Here is a 12178-nt window from a genome sequence, read left to right as displayed (position 1 = left end):
GATTTGGAAAGCTAAATACTGGTCTGCTCTCCCCTTGACTTTCATGTTAGAAAGTCACTTGAGGATCATAACGTACTTAATATACTATGGTATATGGATATATTTAATATACTTTGTACATGCACTCATACAAAAGCAACTTTTATTTTCAAAGTGCTACTGGGTTTTTAATTCCGCTGATGGTTGAAACACGCCCTGGGAGGTGGGAAGTTTTTACCCAGCTTTTGGTGAGTCAAATAGGATAACACACATTAATTGAAGTCCCTTGTTAGAGATAAGAGCTTGTCAGTGGCTGACATTGCAGAAAAGTACCGGTTTCCTGCCTTAGGGCCCCCCCCCCCCCAGCACTTCCTTAAGACTGTAGGTAACTCATCCATGCTTAGTTTCTATCTATTGATGTATCCACAAAATGTGTTATCTGTACAAGGACATAGTGTGGCAACATTAGAACATCCATTGGATGACTGTGTGATAGAGAAAAAGACTGGGAGGTGAAAGGTTCTGTTCGCTCTCAGTTAATTAGCTTAGGGAGGTCATTTAAGCTGTTTGTGCCTCAGGTCTCTTCATACTACTGGGCAACAGTAAAGCCTAATTCACTCAGTTTCTATAACACATAATTTCTTTCCTGACTCTAGGCCTTGGCACTTGCCATTTTTTTTCTGCCAAAATTGTATTCCTTACCTTCCCCATGGCCCCATAAAGATCCCCCTCCTTCAGGTGTCAGCTTAAAAACCATCTCTCTGTGAAACCCTCCCAGTTACCAAATGCAGACATAGGTTTGCCCAGTCCTATGCCTCTCCTGCGCTTTGTATTAGCCAGGTCAGAGCGACTTTCTTACCATGTTGGAATAGCACGCTGAACTGCTTTTCACCTCCCATTAGACTGGGGGGCTTCCTGAGGGCAAGGGCTAGGCTACATCATTTCTGTATTCCCCACCGTGGCAACCAGCTCATGGTTTTCTTGAGTTCTGAGTGAATATCGTGAAAGGTTGTCCTGGGGAAGGTGATGATTATATAACTTAATTTCCTTGTGTCCTCAAAGCTAAGCATTACATGAGAAGGTCAGTCCTTCAACATCCAACCCTTAATCAACAGAACAGCCACTGTATGACTGTGTGGTAGAGAAAAAGACTGGGAGACGAAAGGTTCTGTTCGCACTCTCACTTAATTAGCTCAGGAAGGTCATTTAAGCTGTTTTGTGCCACAGGTCTCCTCATACTATTGGGCAATGATAATGCCTTGTTCATTCAGTTATTGTGAGAATACGTTGAGATATTTTGTAGGAAAGTAATTTGCAAACTTAAAGCACTGCTAACATGACAAGTAAAGAAGAGACGCAGTATAGTCTGGTAGAAAGAACATGTCGTTTGGCCTTAAATGAGATTTTAAGTCCAGACTCCACCACTAATTATTTGACTTCCACAGCTTAACTCCAGCGAGCCTATTTCTTTATCTGTCAAGGGAAGGTAATAACACCGTGGCAGCTTCGAGTAATGTTGTGGAGGTCAGATGGAATTCAGGCAGAGTTCCATTTGCGTTCCATCTAAATATATTCACCTGTGAGCAGCGGAGCTTTTGTACCTTTTCCATGCATACCTCCGCGCCTCGTTCTGCGTCAGCTTCAGTTCCTTGTCCTCCAGAGACAGCAGACCTCTTCTCTCAGGCTGGAGAGATAGACAGCAGAGGGAGGCCACCAGAGGATGAGCACAGAATCCCTGACCTGTGACCCCAGCCAGCCTGGGTGTACCTTGTGATGGGGGTGAGGCAAAGGTATTTTATAAATGGAACACACCGATGTGCATGTAACCAGATCATTGAGCCTCATTGCTGCCCGATATTCCATTTTGTGATTATTCCACATTTTATTTTCTATTCTACTGTTGATGGGCATTTGGATAGCTTCCAGTTTAGGGCTGTAGCAAACGGTGTTACTGGGAATGCTTAATTAGTATATGTATTTCTCATGGGTCTATACTTCACAGTAGAACTGCTGGGTCATAGAATATGCATGTGTGCAATTTTAGTAGATACTGACACCAAAGTTTCCCAATATGGTTACACCAGTTCACACTCTCACCATCACTGTTTAAGCAGCGATTCTCAACCTGTGGGTCACGACCCCTTTGAGGGTCGGACGACCCTTTCACAGGGGTCGCCTAAGACCATCAGAAAACACATATATAATTACATTACGATTCATAACAATAGCAAAATTACATTATGCAGTAGCAATGAAAATAATTTTATGGTTGGGGGTCACCACAACATGAGGAACTGTATTAGAGGGCCGCAGCATTTAAGAGCTTAAGAGTTCTGGTTTAAGAGTTCTGATTGCTCTGCAGCCTGGCCAGCACTTGGTATTATCTGTCCTTTTAATTTTAGGAGTTCTGGTGGATTTTATAATATTGCATGGTGTTTTGGAAATAGGACCATTCCCTCAGCCCCCAAACCTAAAATTAACCTTTAATACATTCATTTTCAGAAATGCAGAATGCACAAAAGCAGATTATATTAGATGTAAAGTTCCTTTTACAGTGGTTGTTACATAGAAGGAAGATGATAAATGATAGCTGCTTTTTTCTCTTTGTGTCCTCAAAGCTAAGCATTACAGCAGATCACCATCACTAAATGCCCTCTCTGTTTTCCAGGGGAGAGTAGGGCATGGTGTATACAAAGGCAATAAGACATAGTGTCTCCCCCCGGGGGCTCCAGATCTCACTGAGGAGACAACATTGGAACAGGTTATTACTAGATAGATTGATAGGAGCTTGGAGAAGGAGGCAGTGTTTGGGCTGGAACTTGAAGAATAAGTAAGAGTTGGGCAGAAAGAAGAAAGGGATTGGGCTGGAGGAGTTGGCAGGGAGTGCAGAATAGACAGCGTGCTGGAAGAGGGGCCCCCCTAAGGCCGAGGTCTTCAGAAGCTGGGCTCTGTTGTTCGGCTCTTGACACCTTTGGGAAGTGGGGGGTTGAGCTGGCAACTGTCGGGGGTTTGGTGTGAAGGTACAGTACTGTACTACTGTGTTCTCTGCCCCCTTCTTTTACCTCTTTCTTCTTCCTTTGGGAAAGTGGTCAGCCCTCCTCTCTCTCCTGGAAACAAAGCCTGTCCCGAATGTGAAGTGTTTGAAAACCACCATCAAAGCTTTGACAGCTGTACAGTGTCACTGGTTACAGGGACCCCACAATGTCTCTGCTGTGGGGTTCTTTAGCTATTTGTTTTTATTCTGAGGCCTAGCTCGGAGTTTTTTTCTTGTGTGGGCCCAGGTTGCTTTGTGGTGGCAATGAAGTTTAAGAAAATGCTCTTCTGCCCAAAACCCTATGGAGATAGTTAATAAATGTTTTTGAGGAATGTTGATAATGATGATGATAATGCTGAATATGATTGCCAGGAGTTCATGCATTCTTTCATCAGTTGTGTCAGGCATTGCTACTTAGCAATAAAGAAGAGGAGCATAGTCCCTGCCCTCATTGAATTTGTCATCTAGTAGGGGTCAAACAGAGTGGTTCTACCACAGAGTGATAAGGGCTGTGATGGGTGGAGGTGCAGAGAAGCACCTCACCCAGACAGGGGGTCAGGGAGGGCTTCCTGGGAGAAGCGACAGAAATATGGTAGCCTCAGAGAGATGAGAGGAAAGGGAGTGTTCCAGGTAGAGGAAACAATATGTAGGAAGAATGGCTGGTTGGAAAAACTAGAAGTTACCAACCTAGAGCAGAGTCTAGAGAGGAGAGGGGTTTTCATCAAAGGACCAGCAGCAGGTGGAAAGTGGGTTCAAGGCTGGAGGCAGAGAAACTAGTTGTAATAATCAAGGCTTAATAAATAAGTAACCAGCCGAAACCGGTTTGGCTCAGTGGATAGAGTGTCGGTCTGCGGACTGAAAGGTCCCGGGTTCGATTCCGGTCAAGGGCATGTACCTGGGTTGCGGGCACATCCCCAGTGGGGGATGTGCAGGAGGCAGCTGATCGATGTTTCTCCCTCATCGATGTTTCTAACTCTCTATCTCTCTCCCTTCCTTCCTCTCTGTAAAAAAACAATAAAATATATTTTAAAAAATAAATAAATAAATAAATAAATAAATAAGTAACCAACATTCTCAGTACAGTGACTTTGAAAATTCCCTGCTCCCTCAGCCTCCAACCCAAACACCTTGGCTTCTCTAGAGTCCAGTACAGCTATTTGAAGAGTGAAGAAAAATCCCATTAGAAAGAAATATGTGCCCCCACTCCACCCCCAATCTATTTTTTCCAGCATCCATATTGACGGACCTTTAAAACTGTGGTTCCTGGTGTGACCATACGAAGTTTTGTTTTTTGCAAGGAATACACCAGTGTGAGGTGTGTTCTCCGGTTTCTGTACAAGAAGCAAGAAACCATTCTATAACCTCTGGCTGAGTGCAGTGTTGTACTTCTAGATAGGGACTAACGAGCTCACATGGCATGTGGTAGAACTGTTCCTCATTTAAATTGGCCACCGTGCATTCTAATAGCCTTGCTTCCTGCTTAAGTTCCCAACCCACTCAAGATTCCTGTGGGGATGTTATCTGCCACTTACTCTACTGAGGTACACGTATTTCTTTTCTTTGTTCCACCTCTATAGTAATTTCTTACAAAGACTGGGTGCCAGGCATTTCACACATAAGCCCTGAAGTCTGAAAATGAAATTCCTAGCAATTTTCAGAAAATGTAAGTACAACTCAGTAGTTGAGATGTGTTCAGAGTTCTTGGGTTTGTGTTTACCTGAGTACATAAAAGATATCTCACTTAAAAAAAAATAACATCAGAATTGCGATTATAATGAAAAAATGTTTGTTGTCTTTTATTAAGAAACTAGTAGCTCATCGCGTGATATCACGCGCAGTAGGCCACCCACCGCTTCTGCAGGAGCTGGTGGGAACCGCAGCGCATCGCCGGGAGCCACGCTGCTTCCACGGGAGCCGTGTGGCTTCCGCAGGAGGCAGAAGCAGGCCGCCGGCAACCATGGGAAACGGGAGGGAGCTGCACTGCTTCCCCAAGAGGCGGGCCCACCCGTCTCTTCCCTGGGTGTGCGCTCAGCCATGGAGGCTGTGGACCGGCCCCCCACCCCATGCCCACCCCCCGTCCCTGTCCGTGTCTGCTCCGTCGCGGGGGGGGGTGGTGGCCCAAGCCGGGGCACGGCCCCCCTGTCTCTGTCTCCGCTCCAGGCCTCACCAGCACACGCAAACTCCTCCTGTTTGGTCTTGACCCATTACTGCGTCCTGGCCTAATTTGCATATTTCCCCTTTATATATAGATACTATATACCTGCTCTGCAAAGTACTAGTTGTACGGGAAAGTTCCAGAGAAAATAGGGCATAATGTAAAATAGAACAAGCAGAATAAAAGTGCTAATGCCACCACTCTCCATTTTGTCATTCCAGGAGAGACACCAGTAATCAGTCATAATGCTGTTTCCCATTGAAGCCAGGGTCAGCCTCAGAATTCTTTTCTACATGGCACTTGGGAAACTTTTTTGGAAAACTACATGGCAACTTTTTCATGCATAGATAATAATCTATCTTCTGTCCTTTATTCAAAAAATAAGTGCATTCCCAGAATCTTGGGTACTCTCCTTGCTTTTTAACTTTTTGTTTTATATTAGTTATATACTAGTAAATCCTTTTTTATATGATTATTGGAACCTGAGAACTTCCTGAGAAAGCAGAACGGGGTCATGTTGCTTTTCAAGAAGTTGAAATTTTCAAATTCAAGAAGATATAATTTGTTTTCCGTCCGTGATTACAGAAGCCCAGTCCCATTACTTGTCACTATAAGCATTATGTTTTCCTTGGTTACTTCCTGAATGATTGTCCCTGTACCGTGTTATTTGTATAACCAGTTTCAGGACTGTAATGCTGGCAGCCATTAGTAAATGGCGCCCACATTTTTTAGTGTCCTGGCACCAGGATTCTCTTCCTTACTGCTGGGGTCATCAGCTTTGGCAGAGATTAAAGATCTCATTAGTCCTGACTTAGTGCCATCGCTGATCATTCTTGCCCACCTGTGTTTTTGGCCCTCTTCTCATTCCACATGTTTTCCATTGGTGCTACAAGGGCCAGAGTTTCAGCTGCATATATTGATAAATCTCAAGTATATAGACTAAGACTCCTCTTACACTCTCTAGACCAGGGGTGGGCAAACTTTTTGACTTGAGGGCCACAATGGGTTCTTAAACTGGACTCAGAAGAAGGAGCTGCGGCCGTGTTTCCCGACATTGCCATGTTAATACTGCTGCTGGGGAAGGAGCGGAGGGGAGAGCAAGAGAACCCTCCGCTCTTTCGGCTCCGCAGGCTGGATAGAACAGCCGAACAGGCCGTAGTTTGCCCACGGGTGCTCTAGACCCTTAATTTCAGCCATCCGTGGGACATTTCCACCAGGGTGGTAGGAGCTAATGTAAAGAGCTAACAAATACTTGTGGCCAGAGGTTGTGCTAAGAGCTTAACAATCATGTCTTAATTTAAGCTTTCCAGCAGCCCTTAGCAGTTATCATCCCCTTGTTACAGATGAAAAAGATAAGGCTTAGAGAATCGCACCGTTTGTATGTGGTAGGACTGGGACTGGTACACAGGCTATCCAGAGTTTACTGGTATCTACAGACAATTCATTTTGGCTTGTACAGTAGAAATCATCCCACCCCTCCACCTAAGAACTTCAGTCTCAACTTTAAATCAGTCCAGTCCACAACAGATACCGTCCTGTTCTCGTATCCTTCTCCAAGGTCTAGTAAGTTACACGTCTTCCAATTCTTTCTCCTAAAAAAAAATAGCTCTCCAATTTCTACCCCCTGCTTTCTACTGTAACCACCATAGACCTTGAGCAGACTATCATTATTTCTTACCTAGAAGGCAGTTTACTCTCCCCCCACTCTTGTTTTATCCTTGTGGACTAGGAGAAAAGAACTGGTACAACAAACCACTATTTTTCTCAGTGATCTTCCTTTTTAAAAAAAAAATATATATATATTTTATTGATTTTTTTACAGAGAGGAAGGGAGAGGGATACAGAGCCAGAAACATCGATGAGAGAGAAACATCAATCAGCTGCCTCCTGCATGCCCTTGACTGGAATCGAACCTGGGACCCTTGAGCCCGCAGGCCAGCGCTCTATCCACTGAGCCAAACCGGTCAGGGCAGTGATCTTCCCTTTAAGTTCATTTTCTACCGTACCTGTCGTGGATAAAAGGATAAGAAAACTTAGTTTGGAGCAAGTGAAAGGTTTTTCTCACATGCATTGCTGTAATCAAGCCTTTTGTTTGCTTGTCTTCTAGGAATGTTTACCCTTGCGGAAGTTGCTTCGCTTAATGACATTCAACCAACTTACCGAATCCTGAAACCATGGTGGGACGTGTTTATGGATTACCTGGCTGTCGTTATGCTGATGGTAGCCATCTTTGCAGGAACCATGCAACTTACCAAAGATCAGGTGGTCTGCTTGCCAGTATTGCCATCTCCTGTAAATTCAAAGGCACAGACACCACCAGGAAATGTCGACGTTACCACCAATATCCCGAAGATGGAAGCAACCACTGACCAAGACCAACATGAGCGGGTGACAAGTGACATTTCCTTTGACACATCTGCTGTGACACCTGACATACCTCTCAGAGCCAGATATCCTCACCCAGATTCCACAGCTCCAAATCAGGAGGCGAAGAAAGAGAAGAGAGATCCAACAGGCCGGAAAACAAACTTGGATTTTCAGCAATATGTATTTATTAATCAGATGTGTTACCATCTGGCCCTTCCGTGGTATTCTAAGTACTTTCCATACCTTGCTCTTATACATACTATTATTCTCATGGTCAGTAGCAACTTTTGGTTCAAATATCCCAAAACATGCTCGAAAGTAGAACATTTTGTTTCAATATTAGGAAAGTGCTTTGAATCTCCTTGGACTACAAAAGCGTTGTCTGAGACGGCATGTGAAGACTCGGAGGAGAACAAGCAGAGAATAACAGGTGCCCAGACTCTACCAAAGCATGTGTCCACCAGCAGTGATGAAGGGAGCCCCAGCGCCAGTACCCCGATGATCAACAAAACTGGCTTCAAATTTTCGGCCGAGAAACCCGTGGTTGAAGTCCCCAGCATGACCATCCTGGATAAAAAAGACGGAGAACAGGCCAAGGCCCTGTTTGAGAAAGTGAGGAAGTTCCGTGCCCACGTGGAAGACAGTGACTTGATCTATAAACTCTATGTGGTCCAAACAGTTATCAAAACTGCCAAGTTCATTTTTATCCTCTGCTATACAGCAAACTTCGTCAATGCTATCAGCTTTGAACACGTCTGCAAGCCGAAAGTTGAGCACCTGACCGGTTATGAGGTTTTTGAGTGCACCCACAACATGGCTTATATGCTGAAAAAGCTTCTCATCAGTTACATATCCATTATTTGTGTGTATGGTTTTATCTGTCTCTACACTCTCTTCTGGTTATTCAGGATACCTTTGAAGGAATATTCTTTTGAAAAAGTCCGAGAAGAGAGCAGTTTCAGCGACATTCCAGATGTCAAAAACGATTTCGCGTTCCTTCTGCACATGGTAGACCAGTACGACCAGCTGTATTCCAAGCGTTTCGGTGTGTTCTTGTCAGAAGTCAGTGAAAATAAACTTAGGGAAATTAGTTTGAACCATGAGTGGACATTTGAAAAACTCAGGCAGCATGTGTCACGCAACGCCCAGGACAAGCAGGAGCTGCATCTGTTTATGCTGTCGGGAGTGCCCGATGCTGTCTTTGACCTCACAGACCTAGATGTGCTCAAACTTGAACTGATTCCAGAAGCTAAAATTCCTGCTAAGATTTCTCAAATGACTAATCTCCAAGAACTTCACCTCTGCCACTGCCCTGCAAAAGTGGAACAGACTGCGTTTAGCTTTCTCCGAGATCACTTGAGATGCCTTCATGTGAAGTTCACCGATGTGGCTGAAATTCCTGCCTGGGTCTATTTGCTCAAAAACCTTCGAGAGTTGTACTTGATAGGCAATTTGAACTCTGAAAACAATAAGATGATAGGACTTGAATCTCTCCGAGAGTTGCGGCACCTTAAGATTCTCAATGTGAAGAGCAATTTGACCAAAGTTCCCTCCAACATCACAGATGTGGCTCCACATCTTACAAAGTTAGTCATTCATAATGACGGCACTAAACTCTTGGTACTGAACAGCCTTAAGAAAATGATGAATGTCGCCGAGCTCGAGCTCCAGAACTGTGAGCTAGAGAGAATTCCACATGCAATTTTCAGCCTTTCTAATTTACAGGAACTGGATTTAAAATCAAACAACATACGCACAATTGAAGAAATCATCAGTTTCCAGCATCTAAAACGACTGACTTGTTTGAAATTATGGCATAATAAAATTGTTACCATTCCTCCCTCCATTACCCACGTCAAAAACTTGGAGTCACTTTATTTCTCCAACAACAAGCTCGAATCCTTACCAGTGGCAGTGTTTAGTTTACAGAAACTCAGATGCTTAGATGTAAGCTACAACAACATTTCCATGATTCCAATAGAAATAGGATTGCTTCAGAACCTGCAGCATTTGCATATCACTGGGAACAAAGTGGACCTCCTGCCAAAACAATTGTTTAAATGCGTGAAGTTGAGGACTTTGAATCTGGGGCAAAATTGCATCTCTTCCCTCCCAGACAAAATTGGTCAGCTCTCCCAGCTCACCCAGCTGGAGCTGAAGGGCAACTGCTTGGACCGCCTGCCAGCCCAGCTGGGCCAGTGTCGCCTGCTCAAGAAAAGCGGGCTTGTTGTGGAAGATCACCTTTTTGACACCCTGCCACTCGAAGTCAAAGAAGCATTGAATCAAGACACAAATGTTCCTTTTGCAAATGGGATTTAAACTGAGACAATACGTGCACATCCATGTGCAGGAACAACTTCCTAGATTGCAAATGCTCACGTACAAGTTATTGCAAAATAATGCGTTTTAGGAGTAGACACATCTTTAAAAATAAAACACAGAGAGGATGCATAGAAGGCTGATAGAAGACATAACTGAATGTTCAATGTTTGTAGTGTTTTAAGTCATTCATTTCCAAATCTTTTTTTTTTCTTTTGGGGAAAGGGAAACAAAAACTATAATCACTAATCTTGGTTTCTTTTTAAATTGTTTGTAACTTGGATGCTGCCGCTACTGAATGTTTACAAATTGCTTGCCTGCTAAAGTAAATGATTAAATTGACATTTTCTTACTATACCACCTTTATTGAGGTGTCTTGATTTACTTTGCTTTACTCAGATCACTAAAGATATATCAAGTCCAAGCTTTTAAATATAGATTTGCTGAAATATTGATTCCTTTCCTGTTATAATTTAAAGCACCCCAAATAAGCACTTATAATATTTGGCTGGTACAACTGTTTCTGAGAATCCCATTTTATAGATTTTACACTCTCAAAAGTCTAGCATACAGTAAAGATGTGTAGCTTTGTTTATTTTTAAAGACTAAATAATGACAAAAAGTAATAGAAAATAGCATTCGTCTCCTCTTAGTAATAGCTGTTTTCCCTTAGCCTGGAGTTATGATTATATGGTGCATTTTTCTTCCAATAATATAGGGTTACCAATAAAAAGAAAATGTTTTTAAAAAATAAATTTATCTGATTACAACCAACATAGAATTTTTAATGGCTTAATGATTAACAACCTTCCACTGTCTATCACCTTTTGGAAGATAACACAGAATCAAAAAGTAAGTCTCATTTAATTTTTTGCCCTGTTTTCGCTGTTGGGGAGGGGCGGGAAGGACTTGTACTTCATTGGGTTGGAAAACTCCTAACTTTCCATATTCATTTTAGTGACAGGCAGTATTTCCTGTGTTTGTCTGCAGGTAGGAGGGGTCATACCCAGGGAAATGCTGGCAGAATGTCCATTTTAATTTATAGCTTTCCTTCTTTATTTAATTTACAAAGTGTCTAAATCCTTTTCGGAAAATCAAAAACTTCCCTGCCACCTGTTTAGGTCTTGGTTGGCAAGCATTTCATAGGCCTTTCTGTGGGAGTGTTTTTCCAAGAGATAAGTGTCTGGCACTCGATGGCAAAGTAGTATCCTCTCTACATAAGACTCAAGTCACCTAATGAAACACTGGTCGTTCTCTTGTCACCCTCTATGATGGCTTGAAGGATGTTGCAGAGAATATGAAAAAATGGACTCACAACCCTGCTTTTCTCCCAAAGAACTGAACTCTGGGGGTACTGGCCTGTTGCAAGTGGTGGTGAACCTTTACCTACTGTACAGCTTGTAAGTACTTGGAGAAGTATCCTCTCCAGTCGAAAAGCCTGTGGCCACTGTGGCTCAATTAGGAACTGATCCCAGCTCCAGCATCCTAACCACTCCCTCTCCTGAAAGACTTGAGATAGAGGCAAAGAGTCTAAAAGTCCAAGTTTAGACAGAAGGCAAAGCTAAATGTGGGGGATGAACAAATTCTCTCCCGTGTACACACCTTTTCTATCAGCATTCATTAATATAATCACTAGTATTGATTATGCGCCTACTCTGTGCCTAGCTAGTTCAAGGAACTGGGGATTCAGTGCAAATAGTACAAATGTTTGATTATGATTGAAGCACGGAAGGTTTATAGAACCTGGATGAATGAATAACGGCTGGGATGGGAGCAAAGTTAGTTAAGGACGAGCTTCAGGGAAGTGTTGCACTTACAAATTCTGCTGTAAACACTCCTGGACATTGCCCTCCCACAGCCATACACAGTGTTCGCCCTGCTTAGTAATGCCACCACCAGCAATTGGTAGAGCATTTTCAGAAGGATGTCACACTGTCTGGCTTGTGAGATCACGAGGCCAGATCTTATGATCCTTGCTTTACAGACTAGGAGATTTGTCTTCCTTTCTTAAAACAAGAGCATGTTGTATTTGAAGGGTACAAGTGGCTGGCCACCCACTGCGTGCTTGCCTGGCTTTTCAGAGGGGAGAACCGTAGGAACTGGAGACTGTGCCACACCCCCGACGCTTGGCCACCGCCAGCTGCCTGTAGGCACCTGTTTTTTAATCAGTACTTGGGGTTCAGCCACTTAGAACTGATTAGTGTTACATGCCTCCAAACAATATCAAGGGGTACCTTTTCTCATACCAAGATTTCTGTGCACCTTATCAGCCCCTAATGATTTCCTTGAACTCTGAAGAGTTCATGGTCAATTGATTTAAATGC

General features: G+C 43.3%; 1 protein-coding gene across 1 annotated transcript in view; it reads left to right on the top strand.

Moving 5' to 3' along the window:
- Nucleotides 1-10220, top strand: part of LRRC8D (leucine-rich repeat containing 8 family member D) — a 90664-nt gene extending 80444 nt beyond the window's left edge. Inside the window, exon 2 of the mRNA XM_006772592.2 lies at nt 7276-10220. Within this exon, the coding sequence (XP_006772655.1) occupies nt 7278-9854 (2577 nt within the window). The 5' untranslated portion in view covers nt 7276-7277 and the 3' untranslated portion in view covers nt 9855-10220. The remainder of the gene's footprint in view (nt 1-7275) is intronic.
- The last annotated feature ends 1958 nt before the right edge of the window (nt 10221-12178 follow it).

The sequence above is a fragment of the Myotis davidii genome, unplaced genomic scaffold, assembly GCF_000327345.1.
Source record: "Myotis davidii unplaced genomic scaffold, ASM32734v1 scaffold1146, whole genome shotgun sequence".
NCBI classification, from domain to species: domain Eukaryota; kingdom Metazoa; phylum Chordata; class Mammalia; order Chiroptera; family Vespertilionidae; genus Myotis; species Myotis davidii.
Note: the sequence above shows the minus strand (reverse complement) of the source record. Positions and strands in the feature narration are given on the sequence as shown.